This window comes from Tauraco erythrolophus, chromosome W, assembly GCF_009769465.1.
Source record: "Tauraco erythrolophus isolate bTauEry1 chromosome W, bTauEry1.pri, whole genome shotgun sequence".
NCBI lineage: Eukaryota > Metazoa > Chordata > Aves > Musophagiformes > Musophagidae > Tauraco > Tauraco erythrolophus.
The window spans coordinates 18,315,260-18,340,647 of record NC_141497.1 but is presented as its reverse complement, the minus strand read 5'-3'; the positions used below and the strand labels follow the sequence as shown (position 1 = coordinate 18,340,647).

Genomic DNA, 25,388 nt, shown 5'->3' with positions numbered 1-25,388 from the left:
TCGACCTTAAATGCGTCTCCGTACAGACTTTAAATGCGTAAATGTGTCTCTACCTGTGCCCATGATTCACAATAGTCTCAGGCTCAGGCATCTCTTCCCGACGTGGGTCATCCACGGGCTGCGAGTGGGTCTCTGCTTGCTCCACCGAGGGCTGTTTGCAAAGGGGCTGCTGGCAAGGGGGGCTCAGCCGCGGCACACGCTGTTCCGTTCCATCTTCACTGACCTCTTATCTGTGTGGCCGTTTCTCTTAGATTTCAGTCCTGTCTGGGTGAACTCGGCCCGGTGGGCGCCCCGGCAGCGGGGCTCGCCCCGAGTTCCCCAAGCGGCTCCGTCGCCGCCATCCTTGACGGAGCGGGCCCGGCCCGGCCGGGAGCCGGGGCCGTGCCCCCCTCCCGTCTCCTTGCCCCCGGGCACAGGCACACACCTTTCCGGTTCCTTTGCCCGACGTAAATAGGGCAATTCGCAGAGGCGCCGATTGGCTCAAGCCCCGAGGGGGACGGGAGTCCGGTGTGATGGGCAGCTTCTGCCACCCGGACCTCCCCCCCCACTTCAAACCATAACAATGGGTGTGGATGTTAGATCTGCTCCAAGTTGTGCTTTGAGTACTGTCTGCTGCTGGTGGGAGTGTACCAGATAACTTCATGTTTTTGAAGAACGGCTGTTGGGCATTTCAGTCTATGAGCTGGAGGACTTCGGAAACAAAGGACAGCTCTGATTCTTTGTCATGTATAATGTCAAAGGAGGACTTAAAAATTCATTTATTCAAAGAATTATGCTGCAATGTCTTAAGAAAGATCTTGTGATGTACTTCTAATCTAGCAAAAGAATCAGTTATGTTATTGAACACACCATAAGCATCCTGGAGCAGGGTTTTAGCTGACAGCTAATTCTATCTTAAAAACAGCTCTTTTCTCAGGACAGGCCTACTCTGTGTTAAAAGCTGGCTAGACACTTCTGCGTTTAAAATCTTGGCCATGTGGGATTTGCATCCAATATTTAAAAGTTGTTATTAAAATTCTGTGGGCAGTGGATGAGGACTATTGTTAGCGTTATTTTCTTGTGTGTATCTGAAAATATCTTCCTAATGGTACCGTTTATGACACTAAACTGGGAGGAGTGGCTGACACACCTGAAGGCTGTGCTGCCATTCAGAGACCTGGACAGACTGGAGAGTTGAGTGGGGAGAAATTTAATGAAATACAACAAGGGCAAGTGTAGAGTCTTGCATCTGGGTAAGAACAACCCCATGTACCAGTACAAGTTGGGGACTGAACTGTTGGGGTGCAGCACAGAGGAAAGGGAACTGGGGGTCCTGGTGGACAGCAGGATGACCATGAGCCAGCAATGTGCCCTTGTGGCCAAGAAGGCCAATGGCATCCTGGGGCGTATTAGAAGGAGTGTGGTTAGTAGGTCGAGAGAGGTTCTCCTCCCCCTCTACTCTGCCCTGGTGAGGCTGCATCTGGAATATTGTGTCCAGTTCTGGGCCCCTCAGTTCAAAAAGGACGAGGAACTGCTTGAGAGAGTCCAGCGCAGGGCCACAAAGATGATGAAGGGAGTGGAGCATCTCCCTTATGAGGAAAGGCTGAGGGAGCTGGGTCTCTTTAGCTTGGAGAAGAGGAGACTGAGGGGGGACCTCATTAATCTTTATAAATATGGAAAGGGTGACTGTCATGAGGATGGAGCCAGGCTCTTCTCACTGGCATCCAATGATAGGACAAGGGGAAATGGATATAAGCTGGAACATAGGAGGTTCTGCTTAAACATGAGGAAGAACTTCTTCCCAGTAAGGGTAACAGAACACTGGAACAGGCTGCCCCGAGAGGTTGTGGAGTCTCCTTCTCTGGAGATGTTCCAAACCCGCCTGGACGCGTTCTTGTGTGATCTAATCTAGGTGGTCCTGCTCCGGCAGGGGGATTGGACTAGATGATCCTTTTAGGTCCCTTCCAATCCTTGACATTCTGGGATTCTGTGATTTATTGTATACCTGTATACATATATATATATCTGTGCATTACCTAGTGTGCCTAGACAAGTGCCACGCTGGCTAACTGACTGCGTACTGAATATGATAGTATCCCTTTTTAGAGCAACAGGGATTAAACTGAAGAGGATCAGTGTGGTATTTCCAGTAGGAAGGGCTATTCTTAATGCCAGGGGAGGCAGGGTGTGCTCCATGGGGTTGGGATGGAGTGGCATCTGAGCACTGTGATCTGAAACTCTCTACCTTCCTTATCAACCTGGCTGGTTCTCGACTCTGATTTTTCTTTTTCTTCTTCATTTTGTCATTTAGATTGTCAGACCCTGGGCTAAGTTATTTGTCTGTTTGGTCAATTCTCAGAGCTACAAAATAAGTTTGCTTATCTATCTTGGGAACAGGATAAACAGCAAGTGTCCGCAACATGTCCCATAATCTAGAGATAAGATGCTGTAGAACTACATAGTCTTATGCTGTGCTACATGTATAAAGTTGTTAAAGCTGTTTTAAAATGTTTTTCAGGTTCTAAATGGCTTCGAAGAAGTTGGGATCTGACTCTCATGGTAAGTGAAATTTGGCATCCTTGTCTCTTCAATAGGATGAATCCTACTATTGCTGCTGACTAATATCCCAGCCTTGGTGGTCCATTTTTTGTTAGGATCGAAGTGCCTTGGCTTCCTTTTTGCATAGTTGCTTGCTGATGCTGTGCCTGTTCTCTGGTTAAACTGAAATTCATCCTGTGACTGTTCCCCACTCCTTCATGGCAGAATAATACCTCCCGCTTCCCCGTTCAAAATCACAGCTGAACTGCAGTTGTGATACTGATCTGATGTTTGCTGAAGTGGACACTAGATCTGTAGCTCCTTTCTATGGAATTCACATGAGAAGTTGGATTGAAAGTGAAGCTTTTAATATATCATTGAGCTATGCTTGCTTTTTGCTCAGCAGCGATTTTTTTTCCTAAATCGGACTAATCTGGTTCAGCAGGCAAGTGAAGAAGAGAATATCTTCTTCTACATCTGAGATGTATAGTGTCATGCAGATGATTGGTATCATAAAAATTATTTGCCTGTATATGTGCTTATCTTTTAGAAAATGGAGTGTAATTTGAGAGGATTAATATTTCTGTGCAACATTAAAGTTCAGTTTGTTGTATGTAATGTAGCTTCTTCAAATCAGTAATCATTCAAGGCAGTACTGGGAGGTTCATGTGAAATTTCTAACATGATTTTTCATGCTGTAGAAATTTCTACTTTTAGAAACTCAGCCTTGATCTTCCTGGATAATCTTTCAGATAAGAGGGTCCTGGAGAATTCATTTTTCCTTGAGCTTTTTATTCAGTCTTGCAAGTATAAAATTGAAGTGCAGAATAATAAATGCCTCAATTAAATACATGGTTAAGGATTAATAAAAATGGCCTATCAAAACTTAATTTTTAGATGATCTCCTCTGGTGTGGCCCAGTGATCCTGCTGCAAGACAATTAATTTATTTATTAGATAGCTGCCAGCTCTTCAGCAGTTGTTCTCTTGTATCTATGAACACTCTGAATTCTAGCTCCAAGCAGTGTCTTTGCTAGTCTGGTTTAGGAAACAGAAGAGAAACAAAAACAGACTCAAAAGACAAGCAGTTCAACCTGTCTTAAATATTTCTCAGAACAGTACAGTGTGGTGGAATGTGTTTCTGGCTTCAAAATAACAAAATCAAAGTAAATAGTGCTGTAAGCTGGCTGGTTAACTTGTCTACCCTTTTGTGTACTCTGTTCCTAATGATACCGGTGACACTGTTACAGTACTGTTTCTGAGGAGTAGTGGAGCAACTTCCTTGGCTTATTATATCTTAAGAAATCAGCAGGGCAATTTTTTCAGTTTTCTCCAGGATTGTTAAGAATTAATCCCACCAAGTGAATTTTGGTTTACTGTAAAGCATCTAGCCCAACAGCTACCTTCAGTTTAGTGTCTCTGGCAGGCTGATGAAATCAGTCAATGTAGTTGATGCATCTCTTGTACTTATTGTTGAGCTGTTTATTGGAGGTTAGAGGACTATTGTTGAATCACAGAATGGTTGAGGTTGAAAGGGACCTCTGGAGATCATCATGTCCAAACCCCCTGCTCAAGCAGAGCCACCTAGAGCAGATTGCTCAGGACCATGTTCAGATGGAGATGAAGATGGGAACATAAGGTATGTATGGAGAGGAAAGAACTCTTTTCCTGTCTTGAAGGGTATTCTTAGCATACACCTATAACTATGCCTAAGCATGTAACTTCAAATGCTCTCCTGTCATTTGAATAATTGGAAGTTCAAGCTCAAGTTGTAGTAATTAGTGGCATCTAAAAACGCATCTCTCATCTGTTGCACAAAAGGTGTGTATTATACCAAGTGCAGTATGTTAATATTGCTATTGTATTGTCACTGTCACTATACAACTTGAAAGCTTTTAACTCTTAATTTCTGAAAATTACATAAGCGTGGTTTGTGTGACCACAAAAACTAAGTTCCACTTGGTTTCAAAACTGTTCCCCATTCATAATCGGTAACTGGCTTTATTTGAAATGTTTCCATTTTGCTACCAAACTGGAGGACACTTCTATGAGTTGGCCAGTGATTTCTGCATTATGCTAAAGCAGAGAGCAATCTTAATCTCGTAGTAGATCCTTGGGCCAGGAATATCATATAGTATATGGTGTCAAAGATCAGACTGACAGGTACAGTTTTGCCAGGGCTATTCTCAGAACTTCCTCAATATGCTTTTAACTGCCAAAAGGATGAAGTGACTAGCAGCCATATTAAATAGCAGTTCAAAAAAACCTTTAATTGCTTCACTTGAACATGTGACTTGAAACAGTGACTTGCATAATACTTCCTATATGTAGGTTTTGCTTATTGCTTTAGAATTTGCCATTTAAAACAATTTGCGCCCTTACCTATGAGTGTGTTCAGGCAGAAGGATCATCCATTTACAAAAAGAAAAGGATTCTTGGCTTTCTGGATCATATTTTAACTTCACTAGATTAGTACTGTTCTGGTTGGACTGGAACAAAGTGAATACTATTTGTATCAATGTTTTGCTTCAGAAAGACTTTTTACCATCAAATGTCCTAAAACACTTGGTGTGTTTCTTAACATGTGCTTGCAGGTTTTGTAGCAGAGTTGTACTCAAGATGAGGTTATAGCAGTCGTCATTATTTTAAAAATCAGCATACTGAGAAGAAACTAGAGGATTTTTATTCCTTTGTCTAGCTGCTGAGGTTAAACTGGCAGCTGTCAGTGCAACCCATCTAGTCTAGGTGTGTTTAGGTTTTTTTTACTGTACCAAAACAAAGAGTGTTGCTATGTAAATACCACAATGTGTGCTTGTACCCTCTGTGGCTAGTATCTATTTCAGGCAAACAAGAAGGCTGTGTGAGGGGAGGTGTCTCCTGTGTCAATAGGTCTAATAAGACAAGTATTTGTACACTGAGCAATTTGGGCTGTGAGATTGATGCAGAGAGGTAATCCTGCTTAGCTTGGATAATCCTGCTTAGAGCAGGACTTGTGCCAGTGGGACTTTGAGCAACCTGGTGTAGTGGAGGGTGTCCCTGCCCATGGCAGGGGGGTTGGAACTAGATGATCTTTGAGGTTCCTTCCAACCCAAACCGTTCCATGATTCTATGACTAAGCAGGGCATAGTAGCAGCAGTCACACCAGCCTCTGAGCAGTAAGGAGATCTGGTTGTCTTTGACCTGGCCACAATTTACCACTCTCAGTGCAAAGGCTACCACAGTTGATATTTCTGCATAAGCAAACACTTTGGCATATACAGGTTCTCAAATTGCCAGCTCAAATACTATTTGGATGCCGTGTTGCAAATAGTGGTGATGTTGGCCAGGGAGGTGCCATCTGGATGCTGTGCTGTGTAATGCTTGAATGTGTGCTTCTCAGTAAGGATCACTGAAAATGCAATTATATTCTGCCTGGAGCACTCTTTCATCCTGGTGGTGCAGATGGGATATAGATTATTCAGCCTGGTGATTTCAAAGCTGGAAGAAATACCACCTGTGTCCTAACAGGACTCTGCACCGCACTCTCTGGTCCCATATTATCATAGGATCATAGAATGGTTTGGGTTGGAAGGAACCTTAAGGATCATCTAGTTCCAACTCCCCTGCCATGGGCAGGGACACCCTCCACTACACCAGGTTGTTCAACGCCTCATCCAACCTGGCCTTGAACACTTCCAGGGATGGGGCAGCCAAAACTCCTCTGGGCAACCTGTTCCAGTGCCTCACCACCCTCAGAGTGAAGAATTTCTTCCTTAGATCTTGCTCCACTAGTGGAAAACATGTACTGTTCAGTCTCCTTTCCACATCATGCTTTTGAGAGGGGTTCTGGATACATGACCAGCCTTTGCCTAACTCCAGTCTTTTGAAGATGAGCATTTCTTTCTCTTCCAAAACAATGCTGTCCTCTTTTATTTGTAAAACCTATTTGTATATTTCTTTATCTTCCTTTGTATAACATTTGCTTAGGAATGCTTGAAATGAACTCCAGGTTGCTCAAAGCCTCATCCAACCTGGCCACCTTCCTTATATCCAATCTAAATCTCCCCTCTTTCAGTTTAAAGCCATTGCCCCTTGTCCTATCACTACACACCCTTGTAAAAAGTCCCTCTCCAGCTTTCTTGTAGCCCCTGTAGGTACTGGAAGGCTGCTAGAAGATCACCCCGGAGCCTTCTCTTCTCCAGGCTGAACAGCCCCAACTCTCTCAGCCTGTCTCCATAGGAGAGGTGTTCCAGCCCTCAGATCATCTTCGTGGCTTCCTCTGGATCCGCTCCAACAGCTCCATGTCCTTCTTGTGCTGGGGCCCCAGAGCTGAAGACAGCACTGCAGGGGGGGTCTCAGGAGAGCAGAGTAGAGGGGCAGAATCCCCTCCCTCAACCTGCTGCCCACAATGCTTTGGATGCAGCCCAGGACACAGTTGGCTTTCTGGGCTGCCAGTGCACATTGCTGGCTCATGGTGAGCTTCTCCTCAAACACCCCCAAGTCCTTCTCCTCCGTGCTGCTCTCAATCCATTCTCCGCCCAGCCTGTACTTGTGCTTAGGATTGCCTCGACCCACATGCAGGACCTTGCACTTGGCCTTGTTGAACTTCATGAGGTTCTCACAGGCCCACCTCTCCAGCCTGTCAAGGTCCCTCTGGATGGCATCCCTTCCCTCCAGCGTGTCCACAACACCACCCAGCTTGGTGTCATCTGCAAACTTGCTGAGGGTGCACTCGATCCCACTGTCCATGTCACCAACAAAGATGTTAAATAGCACTGGTCCCAGTACTGACCCCTGAGGAACACCACTCGTCACTGGCTTCCACTTGGACATTGAACCGTTGACCACAACTCTTTGAGCACTAAAACAGCCAAGCTGGACTTTGGGAGAGCAGACTTTGGACTGTTTAGAAGTCTGGTTAATAAAGTACAGTGGGAGACAGCTCTCAAGGGTAAGGGAGTGCAGGAGGGCTGGTTACTCCTCAAAAAGGAAATTCTGGAGGCACAGGAGCGAGCTGTCCCTGTGTGCTGGAAATCGAGTCGTCGGGGTAGAAAACCAGCTTGGATGACCAAGGAGATTTGGGAACACCTCAAAAGAAAAAGGGAAGTCTATAAGTCTTGGAAGAATGGGCAGGCATCCAGGGAGGATTACAGGGAGGAAGTTAGGGCATGTAGGGAGATAATCAGGGGGGTAAAAGCCCAATTGGAACTTAGACTAGCCAGCTCCGTAAGGGACAACAAAAAGTCTTTCTATAAATATATTAATAACAAAAGGAGGGCTAAAGATCACCTCCAGCCCCTACTGGACACAGGGGGTACGTTAGTCACTAGGGATGAGGACAAGGCTGAGGTCCTTAATGCCTTCTTTGCCTCAGTCTTTAATAATAAGGTCAGCAGTTCCCAGGTGAGCTGGCCTATGGTGTCTGAGAGCAGGGAGGGAGAGCAAATCGAAGCTCCTGTGATCCAAGAGGAACGGGTCAAGGATCTGCTTCTTCGGCTGGATGCCCACAAGTCTATGGGGCCTGATGGTATCCACCCGAGAGTCCTGAGAGAGCTGGCGGATGTCATTGCCAAACCCCTGTCCATTATCTTTGGGCAGTCTTGGCTCACTGGGGAAGTTCCGCTGGACTGGAGGCTGGCGGGTGTTACCCCCATTTACAAAAAAGGGCGGAAGGAGGATCCGGGGAACTACAGGCCTGTCAGTCTGACCTCGGTGACGGGCAAAGTCATGGAACAGGTTATCTTGAGTGCTATTAATGAGCACATACAGGTTAACCGGGTGATCAGGCCCAGTCAACATGGGTTTATGAAAGGCAGGTCTTGCCAATCAAACCTGATCACCTTCTATGACAGGGTGACCTGCCTGGTTGACGAGGGAAGGGCTGTGGATGTAGTTTTCCTGGACCTCAGTAAAGCCTTTGATACAGTTTCTCATAGTGTTCTGGTGGAGAAACTGATAACTGCTGGCCTGGATAGGCACACCCTCCTTTGGGTTAAAAACTGGCTGGATGGCCGGGCCCAAAGAGTGGTGGTAAATGGGGCTAAATCCGGCTGGAGGCCGGTCACCAGTGGGGTTCCCCAGGGCTCAGTGCTGGGTCCAGTTCTGTTTAACATCTTTATCAATGACCTGGATGAGGGGATTGAATGTACCCTCAGTAAGTTTGCGGACGACACCAAGCTGGGAGGCTGTGTCGATCTGCTCGAGGGTAGGGAGGCCCTTCAGAGGGATTGGAACAGACTGGATCGTTGGGCTGAGGCCAATGGCATGAGCTTTAATAAGGCCAAGTGCAGAGTCCTTCACTTGGGGTATAAAAACCCCAAGCATCACTATAGGCTCGGGGAAGAGTGACTGGAGAGCTGCCTGGCGGAGAAGGACCTGGGGGTGTTGGTTGACTACCGGCTTGATATGAGCCAGCAGTGTGCCCAGGTGGCCAAAAAGGCCAATGGGATACTGGCGTGTATCAAGAATAGTGTGACCAGCAGGACTAGGGAAGTGATCCTGCCCCTGTACTCGGCACTGGTGAGGCCGCACCTGGAATATTGTGTCCAGTTTGGGCCCCTCACTTTAAGAGAGATATTGAGCTCCTGGAGCGAGTCCAAAGAAGGGCAACTAAACTGGTCAAGGGGCTGGAAAATAAAACTTATGGGGAGCGGCTGAGGGAGTTGGGGCTGTTTAGCCTGGAGAAGAGGAGGCTGAGGGGAGACCTGATTACAGCCTACAAATACTTGCGAAGGGATGGTGGGGAGGTGGGGGAAGGGCTCTTTACATTAGTGATGGGTGATAGAACAAGAGGAAATGGGTATAAGCTTAGTCAGGGGAGATTCAGGTTGGATGTTAGGAAGTATTTCTTCTCTGAAAGGGTTGTCAGCCACTGGAATAGGCTGCCCAGGGAGGTGGTTGAGTCCCCATCCCTGGATGTGTTTAAGAAAAGGGTGGATGAACTACTTAGGGATATGGTTTAATGGGGATTAGGGACGGTTGGACTGGATGATAGAATCATAGAATGGTTTGGGTTGGAAGGGACCTCAAAGATCATCTAGTTCCAACCCCCCTTCCATGGGCAGGGAAATCCTCCACTACACCAGGTTGCCCAAAGCCTCATCCAACCTGGCCTTGAACACCTCCAGGGATGGGGCATCCACAACTTCTCTGGGCAACCTGTTCCAGTACCTCACCACTCTCAATGTAAAGAATTTCTTTCTTATATCTAAACTAAATCTCCCTTCTTTCAGTTTAAAGCCATTGCCCCTTGTCCTATCACTACACGCCCTTGTAAAAAGCCCCTCTCCAGCTTTCCTGTAGGCCCCCTTCAGGTACTGGAAGGCTGCTATGAGATCACCCCGGAGCCTCCTCTTCTCCAGGCTGAACAGCCCCAACTCTCTCAGCCTGTCTTCATAGCAGAGGTGCTCTAAGGTCTTTTCCAACCTAGAAATCTATGAAATCTATGAGTGCGACCATCCAGCCAATTCCTTATCCACCGAGTGATCCATCCGTCAAATCCATGTCTCTCCAATTTAGAGACAAGGATGTCGTGTGGGACAGTATCAAATGCTTTGGATAAGTCCAGGTAGATGATGTCAGTTGCTCTTCCCTTATCCATCAATGCTGTAACCCCATCACAGAAGGCCACCAAATTAGTCAGGCAGGATTTGCCCTTAGTGAAGCCATGTTGGCTGTCACTGATCACCCCCTTATTTCCCATGTGCCTTAGCATAGTCACTAGGAGGATCTGCTCCATGATCTTGCCTGGCACAGAGGTGAGACTGACGGGCCTGTAGTTCCCTGGGTCTTCTTTTTTTCCCTTTTTTAAAGATGGGGGCTATGTTTCCCCTTTTCCAGTCAGTGGGAACTTCACCAGACTGCCATGACTTCTGAAATATGATGGATAGTGGCTTAGCAACTTCATCTGCCAGTTCCCTCAGGACTCACGGATGCACCTCATCAGGTCCCATGGACTTGTCCACCTTCACGTTCCTTAGATGGTCTCGAACTTGATCTTCTCCTTCAGTGGGCGGTTCTTCATTGTCCCAGTCCCTGCCTTTTCCTTCTGTGACTTGGGCTGTGCAGCTGGAGCTCTTGCCAGTGAAGACTGAGGCAAAGAAGTCATTGAGTACCTCAGCCTTCTCCATATCCCGGGTAGCCAGGTCCCCCATTTCCTTCTGGAGAGGTCCTACATTTTCCCTCAATCTCTTTTTATCACTGACATATCTATAGAAGTTTTTCTTGTTGACCTTGATGTCCCTGGCCAGATTTAACTCTATCAGGGCTTTAGCTTTCCTAACCCGATCTCTGGTTGCTTGGACAATTTCTCTGTGTTCTTCCCAGGCTACCTGTCCTTGCTTCCACCCCCTATAGGCCTTCTTTTTGTGTTTGAGTTGGTCCAGGAGCTCCTTGTTCATCCATGCAGGCCTCCTGGTGTTCCTACCTGACTTTCTCTTTGTTGGGATGCACTGCTCCTGAGCTTGGAGGAGGTGATCCTTGAATATTAACCAGCTTTCTTGGGCCCCTCTTCCCTCCAGGGCCTCATCCCATTGTACTCTAGCCAGGAGATCCTTGAAGAGGCCAAAGTCTGCTCTCCTGAAATCCAGGGTAGTGAGCCTGCTGTGCACCCTCTTTGCTTCCCTAAGAATCTTGAATTCCACCATTTCATGGTCACTGCAGCCAAGGCTGTCCTTGAGCGTCACGTTCCCCACCAGCCCTTCTTTGTTGGTGAGAACAAGGTCCAGCAAAGCACCTCACCTCATTGGTTCCTCTACCACTTGGAGAAGGAAGTTATCATCCATGCATTCCAGGAACCTCCTGGATTGCCTATGGCCTGCTGTGTTGTTCTTCCAACAGATATCGGGGTGGTTGAATTCCCCCATGAGGACCAGGACTCATCAATGTGAGGCTGCTCCTATCTGTCTGTAGAGGGCCTCATCCACTCCGTCCTCCTGGTCAGGTGGCCTGTAGCAGACCCCCAGTACTATGTCCCATGTCCCTGCCCTCCCTTTAATCCTAACCCATAAGCTCTCAGTTGGGACCTCATCTGTCCCCGGGTGCAGCTCCATGCACTCCAGCTGGTCTTTGACATAGAGGGCAACTCCTCCTCCTCTTCAGATAAAAACAGCAAGCCACAGCTCACTGAGCAAGAGGTTAGTCACTGAACACCATCTTAATGTTGCCATTCATGTCTTTTTGGATCCACATCACTCAGTTACAAATGAGTGCTAGAAGAACACTTCAGATTGTTATACACAGCCAGAAACCTTGCTTGTAATTCCAAAAGCTTAGACCAGTGATCCAAGAAACCCCTTTCAGTTAATTGAGAAACTGAGTGCGATTTATATTGAAGATTTTCTAATGCTGCTTCATAGCAACTCAAGGAAAACAAACCTATAGTCTGACTTCTTGGAGGTGGTTGAGCTCTAAGTGATTCTGCCTCATGAGTTTGCAGGATGCCTGAAGGAAGAGTTTCATCTTAAAACACTTTTTAAATACCACATGGAAGTGTTAGATATAAAGGACAGATGAAGGACCATGAAACAAGTCTGAGGCCTCTCATTGGAGTGATCACAAATCAGACAGCTGATTAAGTTAGATTGCCTTGTTTCAAAAGTCTGAATTGCTATGCTAAATAGTCTTGAGCTATTTCACTGTGTTTTGGTTGAAGTGGAACATCTAGACTTTGGGTTGCTTTGCCCTTGTGACCACTTCTGTCCAGATGTTACTTGCTACTTGTATGTGAAAACCTGGATTTTAGTTTATAGTTGGGGCAGAAGAGATAAAATAGCTCCCAAATACAGAAATGTGAGTCTTAATTGAATGCATTAAACTCATAAGGTTTTCTTTGATACAATTTCTGATTTTGATCTTAGGGCCTTTCAGTTATCTTGATGATGTCCCATTTAAGATGGGAGACAAATTCAAAACCCCAGCAAGGGTTGGATTACCCGTTGGTTTCTGTCTGCCTGATTCTTCTCAGCTTGTCAGAGAAGCCCAGGTAAGTAATGTGTTTTGCCTTTCTGCTCTCTTCCCCCTCACCCCAGCATGCGGTGCTGTAAATTACAAGTAGTCACAGTTTGCACATGTGTTTGAATGTTAGTCTTGTCAGTCCTGTAGTGTCATTTTGTACGCCAGGCAGTAGTTGCAGAAGATCTGTTAGAATGTATAGAAAGATAAAAACATGATAGACCGTGCAAAAAGTTTCTACTTGTTATCACTTTAAAAAGCCTAATAGCATTTATTTTAGTGTATCTACTTCAAAAAAGCACAATGTTTTTGTGTAATAGTTATGGGTCTAAATGTTACACTGACTAAATTTGAGTAGCATTTTTAAGAGGAAAAACAGTAAGAACTGATACACCCATCCTATGACATACTTGCAGAATCTTGTTTGAAGGTAACAAGTGCGGCAGGTTAACGCACGGACTCCGTAGATGTGATCCCAGAGACCTTTATTTACAGTTACAAGCAGTTTTTATAGACTATTCTTCCAGCCACGATGTGTCCACGCGCCCGTTGCTTAGTTATCATTGGTTACAACCAGTAGTGCACGCGCCTGTTTTAGCTTTGCTATTGGCTATGCCTAAAAAAGCATTCTTTTCTATCTGCTAAGCTGAATGTCAGCTTCTCACACTCCCCATGCCAGCTGCTCACACTCCCTTTTCCTTTTTATCAGCATTCGTCCTCTTTATCGGTGTTTCCAACTTCGTCACGAACACAGGCTTAAATCATCAAGGTCAAACCCCAACTGTAACCGTGTGTATGATTCCACAGAAAAGTGTTTTTATGACCATATTTTATGGGTTCTAACAAGAACTGGAAATAAATTTCCAGTTCTTATTTTCTGTGCAGTTCTGTGCTGGGTTTATGTGGTGGGGTTTTGGTAGCAGGGGAGGGGCTACAGGGATAGCCTCTGTAAGGAGCTACTGGAAGCTTCCCTGGCTTTAAGACAGACCCACCTCTGGCCTGGTCAGACCCACCTCTGACCAGGGCCGAGCTAATCAGCACCTCTGAATAAACATATTTAAGAAGGGACAAAGAAACCTGCACCATATGGGACCTACAGTGAAGAGAGAGGGGAGGTGGAGGGGGGGGCCTGGCGCCTGGCCTCCCGCACAGGCAGCTGCCCATACTGGGCCACTGCCACTTGACTGGAGATGGCCACAGCTTGAAGTGCTTCAAAGCACCCTGCTCCTGGGGCATCTGCTGGGTGGAGTTCGTCCTGCTGAGACCACCAAGGTTCATCAGGCTCAGTGTGGCTGCAGCAGAGAGAGGACTGAGATCTGAGAGAAATGGCTACACAGACACCAAGGTCAGCAAAGATAGAGCAGGAGGAGGTGCTGGAGCTGGGATTCCCCTGCAGCCCATGGTGAGATGGCAGCGGCCCCCCTGCAGCCATGACAGACTCAGTGGAGCAGAGACCCACCTGCAGCCTGTGGAGAAGCCCATGCTGAAGCATGTGGCTGTGCCTCAAGGAGTTTGTAGAGGACTGCCTCCTGTGGGAAAAGATCCCACGCTGCTGGAGATTGATGGTGGAGCAGAGATGCATCTGCAGTCTGTGGAGGACCCCATGCCAGAGCAGGTGGCTGCACCCAAAGAAGCCATGACTCCATGGGAATGCCTATGCTAGAGCAATCTGATGGGTAAGGATTGCATCCCATGGGAAGGACTCATGTCAGAGAAGTTCGTGGAGAACTATCTCCTATGGGAAGGGACCCCATGTTGGAGCAAGAGAAGAGTGTGAGGAGTCTTCCCCCATGAAGAGGAAGGAGCAGCAGAAACAACGTGTGAGGAACCGACCTGCAACCCCCCATTCCCCGTCCCCCTGCGCCGCAGAGGGGGAGGAGGTAGAGCCGGGAAGAAAGGAGGGATGGGGAGAAGGTGTTTTTAAGATCTGACTTTGTTTCCTGCTATCCTCTCTGATGTGATTGATAATGAATTAAATTTATTTTTCCCTAAGTCAAGTCTGTTTTGCCTGTGAACATAATTAGTGCGTGATCCCTCCTTGTCCTTGTCTAGACCCATGAGCCTTTTGTTGTATTTTCTCTTCTCTATCCCACTGGGAGGGAGAGGAGTGAGTAAGTGGCTGTGTGGTACTTAGTTGCTGGCTGGGCTAAACCACAACAAGTTCTGAGTGGGAATTATTTTCCAGCTGTAGGGCAAACAGGTTACAGCTTGGTACAGATGGCTTCCAGATCTTTGAGGAACATGTCTCTGTTACCATAAACTCTTCATAGAATCATAGAATGCTTAGAGTTGGAAGGGACCTCAAAGATCATCTACTTCCAACCCCCCTGCCATGGGCAGGGACACCCTCCACTACACCAGGTTGCCCAAAGCCTCATCCAACCTGGCCTTGAACACTTCCAGGGATGGGGCATCTAAAACTTCTCTGGGCAACCTGTTCCAGTGCCTCACCACCCTCTGAGTGAAAAATTTCTTCCTTAGATCTAATCGAAATCTCCCCTCTTTCAGTTTAAATCCATTGCCCCTTGTCCTATCACTACACACCCTTGTAAAAAGTCCCTCTCCAGCTTTCCTGTAGGCCCCCTTTAGGTACTGGAAAGCTGCAATAAGATCACCCCGGAGCCTTCTCTTCTCCAGGCTGAACAGCCCCAACTCTCTCAGCCTGTCTCCATAGCAGAGGTGTTCCAGCCCTCGGATCATCTTTGTGGCCCTCCTCTGGACTCACTCCAGTAGCTCCATGTCCTTCTTGTGCTGGGGACTCCAGAGCTGAACACAGTATTCCAGGTGGGGTCTCACAAGAGCAGAGTAGAGGGGCAGAATCACCTCCCTCGACCTGTTGGCCACGCTGCTTTGGATGCAGCCCAGGACGTGGTTGGCTTTCTGGGCTGCCAGTGCACATTGCCGGCTCATGTTGAGCTTCTCATCCACCAGCACTCCCAAGTCCTTTTCCTCAGGGCTGCTCTCAATCCATTCTCCGCCCAGCCTGTACTTGTGCTTAGGATTGCCCCGACCCACATGCAGGACCTTGCACTTGGCCTTGTTGAACTTCATGAGGTCCTCATAGGCCCACCTCTCCAGCCTGTCAAGGTCCCTCTGGATGGCATCCCTTCCCTCCAGAGTGTCCACCACACCACACAACTTGGTGTCATCTGCAAACTTGCTGAGGGTGCACTCGATCCCACTGTCCATGTCACCAACAAAGATGTTAAATAGCACTGGTCCCAGTACTGACCCCTGAGGAACACCACTCGTCACCAGCCTCCACGTGGACATTGAACCGTTGACCACAACTCTTTCAGTGCGACCATCCAGCCAATTCCTTATCCATTGAGTGGTCCATCCATCAAATCCTTGTCTCTTCAGTTTAGAGACAAGGATGTTGTGTGGGACAGTATCAAATGCTTTGGACAAGTCCAGGTAGATGATGTCAGTTGCTCTTCCCCTATCCATCAATGCTGTAACCCCATTGTAGGGTCCGAGTTGGTCCAGGAGCTCCTTGTTCATCCATGCAGGCCTCCTGGTGTTCCTGCCTGACTTTCTCTTTGTTGGGATGCTCCTGAGCTTGGAGGAGGTGATCCTTGAATATTAACCAGCTTTCTTGGGCCCCTCTTCCCTTCAGGGCTTCGTCCCATTGTACTCTAGCGAGGAGATCCCTGAAGAGGCCAAAGTCTGCTCTCCTGAAATCCAGGGTAGTGAGCCTGCTGTGCACCCTCCTTGCTTCCCTAAGTATCTTGAATTCCACCATTTCATGATCACTTCAGCCAAGGCTGTCCTTGAGCATCACATTCCCCACCAGCCCCTCTTTGTTGGTGAGAACAAGGTCCAGCAAAGCACCTCTCCTCATTGGTTCCTCTTGGTAGCATAAAATCAATTGCTTTAGCATAAATGTTGAAAATCTAATCTCCAAATGCAGGTTGTGTTACAGGAAATCTAATTGAACTATGTTTTCTCATTTGGATCCATGATTTTCCTTGGTCAGTCCAAACTGATGATTATTTTCACTTCAGCTGTGACAGACTGCTGTAGATGGTTCTGCTGCTTTTTTCTTTTTTTTTTTCCTGTCCTGCAACTCATCCACTAGAAAGCTGAATATCTGAATTACCCTACATCATGTCTTTTTCATCATAACCATTAAATGATTACCTGATTGTCCTAATACACATATTTCTACCTAGTTAAGCTGATGTGGGAGAGCTAAAGGAGACTCTAATGTCCTATTGCTGACTTCATTGTGCTATGTCTCTGTTTTCCTGCCAAGCTGAGGCTCAAGTATAGTATGCCTAATTGGACTGCAATGCCTTGCATAATATGATGTGACTATGTAGACTATGCATCTCACAGTGCATTTTGACTTCTTTACAGCTGTAGTGAGAGCTGGTTTTTTTTTTTTTAAAAAAAAAAGTATGGGGAAACAAAATTGCCCAAAGCCATATATTTTTATATAAATACTCTGTTTTTTTAATATAAAAAATACAACTTTGATCAAAATATATATATATAAAACCATATACACACACAAAACTGATAGCTCTGCTCAGATAGCAAAGAACGTGTAATGAGTAGTGCCCAGCACTTCTACCAGTGAGTTTTTTTTCAAAGTCACCTTGCTGATAAATTGTGTATCACACCTCTTGGAGCCTTAGAGCTAAGGGAAGGGAAAACTGTTATACAGTTGAGACAACAGGTCTCCAGGATCTCACTGGAGCTCGCTATAGGATAGGATGTGACAGAACATATAGCGAGTCCCAGAAAAGCCTAGTAGAGGCCTAGCAAGCTTTGCTGGCTTGTTCTTTAGAGCTAGGAATTTGTATGACCTAGCAGTCCCATGGCAAGAGCACTCCTGTTTGGTTATGTGCCATTATCCTGGCAAGGATATCTTATGGCTTCTTGTGAGTCACAGGTAGGTTATACCCTGGACTTAGCTTGTAGGCTGTGTTCTCTAAACATTTTGTGGTTATTTAAAGAGCATTTGAGGCTATTCGTTCTTCATAATATATTAAAGCTTTAAGTAGATTTTGTCTGTTCAGAATTTTGTCCTCTCAACCAAGCCACTACAGTGGCCAGTAAACTGGTAGCGAGTAGCTTCCAAATGCCTCCCTGTGCTAACCTGGCCCTGAAAGAGCTGATGTTAAATAGAAAAGCTCGTGGGATCCTGTCATGTCAGTAACTGCATCAAAATCTGCTACTGCAGGTAGTTGTAATCATCAGTGTAGCCAGTATATCCCCTTTGGCTGGTGAACCATTGGCACCAGCCAAATACCTCTTAACCTAGTAGGCATAAAACTCTAATATCAAGTCCCTTAGGAATCTTTTAGGGGGATCTGAGTAATACCGTATTGGTCTTTGGATGCAAAAATATTCTGCTGTAGTCTTGAATTAATTTTGGAACTTGTGGAGGACGGGGTAGTTCAGTGGTGCCAGATCTGGATATAATAGTCCATCTAGTAGCACATTAGACTTCCCCTTGCTACATCTGTTGTCTTGGGGGGATGTGGAGAAACCTTTTGGCTGCTGCAGCATCCTGTGAAAGTTCTTTCCCTATGCAGGCTAACTAAGAAACACCTGTAGCTCGTTACACTGGGAAAGTTACCTTGAAACAGGTGCTGTAGCATTCAACCAATTACTCTGGGAGATGGATGGTCAAGTGACCAATAGCCTTGACCCATCTAGCAAACCATGTGACTCCTGACTATTTAAGGCAGGGCGCTTACTCCTAAGGGTGAGGCATTTTCTCCTGAGCCTTGGAGGAGTGTGGGTCTTCCTTTGAGTAGAGCCTAAAGCCTTTGCATTAGAACTTTGGTCTGCTTGGAGCCACCTGAAGCCTTCCAGCTGCGACAACTGGTGACCCTGATGTGATCCAGCCACAACTAAGATCTGAAGGTATGTGCTTCCGTACACGGGGCTCCAAGGGATGAACTGCAAATTAGAATGATGGGACAAAGCTCCACAAAAGAAAGCATGATGTTTTCCATTCTCAAACCTGCAATGACAATCGCAGGTGCTAAAATAAGTGATGAAGCTCTCTGTGAGCTGTTAGATTGGGCGGCAGAGCATGAATGCCTGACCGACCTCAACACCCCCTTTAGCTCAGAAGCGTGGAAGCAGCTAGGGGATAAGCTAATCTATGAAACAGTATTTGGACAAAAGAACCTGACAGGTCTACTATGTATTTAGGGAACTGTATATGATGTAATGCAGAAATGGACGGTAGAAAGGAAGGAAAAAGTATTGCCAGATTCTGATGAATCTGCAAGTGAAGTTTCTGAAGGGGACGATGCGTTATCTGAAAGGGGACTGACCACGGGTAGTGCACCAGTTGTGCCCCCGCTGTCCTCAGATATGGAGAAAGTTGTGGGGACTGCACAGAAGCTTTACCCCTCCCTGTGAGACTATGTCCAACCCAAGTGTCCTCCTTGTGATTTTTTGCGGGAATGCTCCTCTGGACAAGACAAAGCATCGGAGCGTCCCCCACCCTTTGCCCCAACACCCTCCCCTTCTTCTGCATCTCAACCGGCTACTTCAGCCATTACAGCAGAATGTGTTCTTCCTACTGCTCCGCCATTGGCCCCTCAACCAGACCAGGCACCACAAGGACAGTTCCCGGGCATGGCACCCTAGTTTACCGCAACCTCATGTCCTGCGGCATCACCCATAGTGCCCGGCTATCTGCCACGGGCACAAATGGAGCAACCCTGATTTTCAAGCTACATGGCACCCCCAAATTCTTGAGCAAGCCCAAAAGATCGGCGTGGGAGCTCTATTAAAGGGCATAGATATGGCTGCCCCAAAAACACGGTACGTGAAGATTTATCAGGGGCAGAAAGAACACTTATCTTTCGTAGAGAAAGTTGCTGCAGCCCTTGAAAAACAGGTCGAAGATGAAAACCTGAGACAACTACTATGTAAGCAGCTGGCAAAAGACAATGCCAATGAAGAATGTAGAAAAATCATAAATTCCATGCCAGGGGAGCCTACACTAACAGAAATGATCGAAGCATGCTCTAAGCTAGAATCTGAAAGCTATAAGTCTGCTCTGGCCACAATTCTGCGGCCTATTCAACCCAAAAATGCTGACCCGGAACTGAAAAGGCAACCTAAGAGGGACAATAGACAAAGACAGACGAGACAAAGAAGAAACAAGGATAACAGGAGACCTGCTCGCTGCATAAGATGCGATAAGCCAGGCCATTCTGCGAGATATTGTGAATCCTTGTACCATGCCAATGGCCGACCCCTGACATGTTCGGGAAACTTCCCCAGGAGCGCAATGGGGATGTGCGCTCAGACAGAAATGTTTCCCCAGGGCATGATACCAACCCAGGCTTACTCAGCCAGCTTTCAGCCAGCACAAAGGGATCAGCCGGGGTGGATGTATGCACCGCAACAACAGTCGTCTTAGAATCCTGTCGGGTCTATAAGGTTCCCTTGGATGCATTTGGGCCTCTAGGACATGGGCTGAGTGCATTATTGGTGGGAAGATCTAGTACCACCATTCAAGGGATCTTTGTTCACCCAGGAGTTATTGACGCTGACTTCACAGGACAAATTTGTGCGATGATTTCCACGCCCACCCCTCCTGTCACAATACCGGAAAAGACTTGGATCGCTCAACTTGTACCCTTCAAATCAAGTGTCCCTAAGGCAAAACAACAGAGTCGTGAAGGTGGTGGCTTTGGTTCCACAGGACTTCCGCAAGTTTACTGGACTGCGGATATCTCCAGCCAAAAGCCACAGATGACTTGCACCTTAATATTGCCAGATGCCCAGCCGTCCAGGATTCAGCTCCGAGGTTTGATTGACACAGGGGCTGATGTGACAATCGTCTCCTTCTCCGCATGGCCTCCTACATGGCCTTTAGCCCCCGCGGGGTCAGCCATTGCAGGACTGGGAGGAACCACACAGAGTTATCCAAGCGAACGACCTGTGGTGGTAAAGAACGCAGAGGGTCAAACAGCTACAATTCGGTCCTATGTCACTACAGCTCCACTCAACCTCTGGGGGCGGGATGTCTTGGCGGCCTGGGGAGTACGTATCGGGACAAATTTTTGATGGGGGGCCACTGTACTGAAGGGCGCACAATATCCTACGTTGCCTTTGCGATGGTTAGCAAACAAACCCATCTGGCAACCCCAGTGGCCCCTACCAAAAGAAAAATTAGTCGCCCTTCATCAGCTAGTTAAGGAACAATTACAACAGGGACACCTTGAACCTTCTACCAGTCCCTGGAATACGCCTGTCTTCGTAATTAAGAAGAAATCAGGAAAATGGAGATTGCTGCAAGATCTCCGAAAAATCAATGCAGTAATGGAAAGCATGGGGGCATTGCAGCCTGGTATGCCCTCACCCACCATGATTCTAGCAGGGTGGGAAATCTTGATCATTGACTTGAAGGACTGTTTTTTCACGATCCCCTTACATCCTAATGACAAACCAAAATTTGCCTTCACTGTACCTGCGGTTAACAACGCTGAACCTGCAAAGAGATATCAATGGAAGGTCCTACCTCAGGGCATGAAGAACAGCCTGACTATCTGTCAATGGTACGTTGCTCAAGCTTTGTCCGGAATCCGTAAGCAGTTCCCTGAAGCATACTGCTACCATTACATGGATGATATCCTGGTAGCAGCATCCACCCAGGACGAGCTGCTGAAGATATAGCCTCGGCTGCTCGCTGCTCTCCATTCTTATGGATTGCAAGTGGCTCCGGAGAAAGTTCAACAGCATCCTCCTTGGAGATATTTAGGAGTCAAAATTCTGGACCAAACTATACAGCACCAAGAGGTGCAATTCTTGAGTTCTATTAAGACCTTGAATGACGCTCAGAAACTGTTGGGTGTCATCAATTGGTTACGTCCCTATCTAGGGCTAACCACGGCGCAACTTGCGCCGCTCTTTAATATTTTAAAGGGGGACCCTGAGTTGAATTCACCTTGAAAATTGACTCCTGAAGCGCGACGGGCACTAGAGGAGGTTCAACAGGCCATTTCTGCTCGTCAGGTTTACCGAATAGATCCCTCCATTGATATTACCGTTTTTATTACCACTCCAGATTCTCATCCAACAGGTATCATTGGCCAATGGAACAAACAGTGGTCTGACCCCTTGCATATTCTGGAATGGGTCTTTTTGCCGCACCAACCAAAAAAGACAGCATCTACGTTATTTGAATTAATTGCTTGTCTGATAATCAAATGCCGTCAGCGCTGTCTACAATTGATGGCAGCAGATCCTGCAATAATTGTTCTGCCAGTACAGCAGGAATACTTTGAGTGGAGCCTTACTAACAGTGCTCCTCTCCAAAGTGCGCTGGAAAATGTCTCAGGACAAATTGCATACCATCTGCCTAGCCATAAATTGCTGCAATTGGCAAGATCGACAAGCTTTACCTTGCGGCCAAAAAATAGCCGAGTACCAGTCCAAGGACCCACTGTCTTCACTGATGGGTCTGGGAAAGCTATTGTTACCTGGAAGGAGGAATCTGAGTGGCAGGTGCTGGAAGGCCATGAGTCAGGCTCAGCCCAGTTGGTTGAACTGAGGGCTGTTGCCATGGCCTTTCAACGGTTCTCGCAGGTACCTTTGAATTTGGTCACAGATTCTGCTTATGTGGCTGATATAACACAATGCTTAGATTGTTCACTTCTGAAAGAAGCGAATAATGCGGCTCTGTTTTCTCTGTTAAAAACCTTATGGTGTGCAATTCAAGATCGAGGTCACCCATATTACATCCTGCATATCCATAGTCATACTAATTTGCCAGGCTTTATAACGGAAGGCAACGCCAGGGCTGACATGCTAGCTAACCCTGCATGGGTAGCACCTCAGCCCGATAAGATCGCACAAGCCAAGGCATCGCATAATTTCTTCCATCAAAGTGCACATACCCTGCAGAAACAGTTCCACTTAACGCCCACTGAGGCTTGGGACATTGTTAGTGCTTGCGCTGACTGCCACGGACTTGCGGCACCTCTGCCATCGGGGGTAAACCCCAGAGGCCTAAAGGCCCTGCAGCTTTGGCAGACGGATGTAACGCATGTTCCTGAATTTGGCAGGTTTAAGTATGTGCACGTGTCTATTGACACTTTCTCCTCAGCTATGTGGGCAACTGCTCATACTGGAGAGAAAAGTCGCGATGCCATTGCCCATTGGAAACTCGCTTTTGCCATCTTGGGTGTGCCTTTTTCTATAAAAACCGATAATGGCCCGGCCTACGTCTCACAGAAGACGCGGCAGTTTTCACAACTATGGGGTGTAAATCATACTTTGGGTATTCCGCATTCTCCTACTGGCCAAGCCATCGTTGAACGCGCTCATGGCACCTTGAAGCGTGTTTTAGAGAAACAAAAAGGGGGAATGCATGGAGAAACCCCACAGAGTCGCCTAGAAAAAGCGTTATACACAATTAACCATCTTACGGTGCCATCAAATTCAAATAATCCCATTATTTTGAATCATTTTCTTTCGTTGCAGTCTTCAGGTGAGATGCACCTGCCCCGAGTGCAAGTCTGGATACGGGACCTACTCACTAAGATGTGGGAAGGCCCATATGAGCTTATTGCTTGGGGTCGTGGGTATGCTTGCGTTTCCACAGATACTGGGATACGATGGCTACCCGCAAGATGCGTCCGCCCTGACCTGCAACATCAGAAAGAGAACAAGCAACGTCCGAACAATGGCCAGAACGGAGATCATCCATCAAATAACCCTTCTAATGGAAATAATGCCATCGGCTATCAACCTGTTCCTTCCACGAGTAGAGACTAAATTTTAAGTCTCTGTCGGAGTCAGAATGTTAGAATTAATAACTAAATGTATGACTGGTTTGCTAGATGTATCTCCCATGGTATTGCTGAAAAATCTCCCTGCTTGATTTAAACTAATCTTAAAACAAAAAGGGGGAATTGTGGAGAAACCTTTTGGCTGCTGCAGCATCCTGTGAAAGTTCTTTCCCTATGCAGGCTAACTAAGAAACACCTGTGGCTCGTTACACTGGGAAAGTTACCTTGAAACAGGTGCTGTAGCATTCAGCCAATCACTCTGGGAGATGGATGGTCAAGTGACCAATAGCCTTGACCCATCTAGCAAACCATGTGACTCCTGACTATTTAAGGCAGGGTGTTTACTCCTAAGGGTGAGGCATTTTCTCCTGAGCCTTGGAGGAGTGTGGGTCTTCCTTAGAGTAGAGCCTAAAGCCTTTGCATTAGAACATTGGTCTGCTTGGAGCTGCCTGAAGCCTTCCAGCTGTGACAGGGGGAGAGGGTGGGAGGGCTGTTAAACCAATCTTGGGATGATCAGTAGCTCTAAAGCAAAACTAACCATAGAAAGGAGGCAAAATATGATCTTCTAATCCAGACTATAGACAGGTTTTTCTGCTAGAGGCGAAATGAACTACTTCTGGTGTCTTCTAGCTTTGCTAGTCTGTAGGTTACAAGAGATGCTGGGAAAAAAATCAATGCCTGTCCATGGTAATTCACATAGCTCTTATTCCATGTTACTTATGTTGCTGTTAGAAGTAGTGGCTATTATCCTTATAATTATTTTTTTTTTCTCCTCTCCTTTCCCCTCCACCCTTGGTCAGTATGACTTCTCACTGGAAAAGAAAACAATCGAGTGGGTTGAAGATATCAAAAAAAATGGAGTTGCCCAGAGAGAAGCTGAACACAAGGCAGAAGAAGCTCTAGCAAACTCAAAAGCAGTTCCAGAGGTTAGCCACAAAATGAGGTTCTCCGAGAGACCTTGCCCTGAGGCCATGCCTCCTTCTATTAACCCCATCCTTGCTAGCCTGCAGCACAATAATATTCTTACTCCCACGCCAGCCAACAGCAGCACCGTGAAGCAAAAGGTTCTCAGTCCACCTTGTCCAAAAGCAGACTTCAACCCAGCTGATTTCGAATGTGAAGAAGACCCATTTGACAAACTGGAATTAAAAACTATCAATGATAAGGAAGAATTAAAAAATATTCTTGAAATTCATGTTGGTACTACTGGACCAATTGTTGCCCAGCTGTTAGATAATACTTTGCCCAAAGGAGGATCTGAGTCTGCGTTGCAAGATGAGCAAGTTCTGGCATCCATAGAAAGAGCCACGTTGGACTTCAAGCCCCTTCACAAACCCAATGGCTTTATCACTTTACCACAGTTGGGAAACTGTGAAAAAATGTCCTTGTCTTCCAAAGTGTCCCTGTCCCCTATCACTTCAGTGAGCAATATCAAATCCCTGTCCTTTCCTAAACTTGACTCCGATGAGAGTGATCAAAAATCATCAAAACTCGCAAGCACTTTCCGCAGAACTACCTGTCTTCACAATGGCACTTTTTTCAGCTCTTTGCAGACCTGTGCTCAGAGTAAAGCTAGTGAACTGAATGGACACCATATGGTTGGTCTTTCTGCTCTAAATGAGGACAGTGGCATGGAGACATCAACATTATCCTCTTCATCCAGGCTGCCTTCCCTGGCTGTGTCAACAGTTTGTACAGAAGAATCATCATCTCAAAGCACAGTGACTACGGTAAACATGCAGTGGATTAGAATCAGGGTTGCTGGGGAGATGTGAAGGTGTGGAGGCAAATGTTGCTTCTAAAATGTCTTGTGGTTTTAGGTTCATTTAATGGGAGTAGTGTGTAGATCACGTGTGGTAGTTCCTCTTCATTTATATGGCAAATTGATCAAACAGGTCTTCATGCAGGCAGTTCTGAACCTCAGATTATTACTCTGCAGGTTTCCCCTAAATCTGATATTTTTAGACCAACTCTGGTGACTTTTCTTTCAACTTTTTAGCTCTTGTTCATAGATTCATTCTTGTTCACCTTTTGAGCTAAGTGTATAAGATATCATCTTTGTACAGTCCTGCATTCTGTCTTATCCCACTGATATATCAGATTCTGAACTGCTCTTAGGTTTTGAGTTAAACGTCTGCTAGATTTGTTCCTCAGCTTGCTTATTTGC

The 25,388-nt window shown here is 46.5% G+C and overlaps 1 protein-coding gene across 1 annotated transcript; it reads left to right on the top strand.

Annotated features, from left to right (window-relative positions):
• The first annotated feature begins 2,504 nt into the window (after positions 1-2,504).
• Positions 2,505-24,996, top strand: LOC104374204 (ubiquitin-associated protein 1). Its single transcript, XM_086630115.1, has 3 exons — positions 2,505-2,538; positions 12,353-12,477; positions 24,022-24,996. The coding sequence occupies exons 1-3, from the start codon at positions 2,505-2,507 to the stop codon at positions 24,994-24,996; spliced, it is 1,134 nt and encodes a 377-aa protein (XP_086486241.1).
• The last annotated feature ends 392 nt before the right edge of the window (positions 24,997-25,388 follow it).

Excerpts from the sequence above, each read along its gene's own strand:
- LOC104374204 (XM_086630115.1), top strand. The coding sequence starts at position 2,505 with ATGGCTTCGAAGAAGTTGGGATCTGACTCTCATG. Across the intron at positions 2,539-12,352 it reads GTTGGGATCTGACTCTCATG|GGCCTTTCAGTTATCTTGAT; the intron begins GTAAGTGAAATT and ends TTTTGATCTTAG. Across the intron at positions 12,478-24,021 it reads AGCTTGTCAGAGAAGCCCAG|TATGACTTCTCACTGGAAAA; the intron begins GTAAGTAATGTG and ends ACCCTTGGTCAG.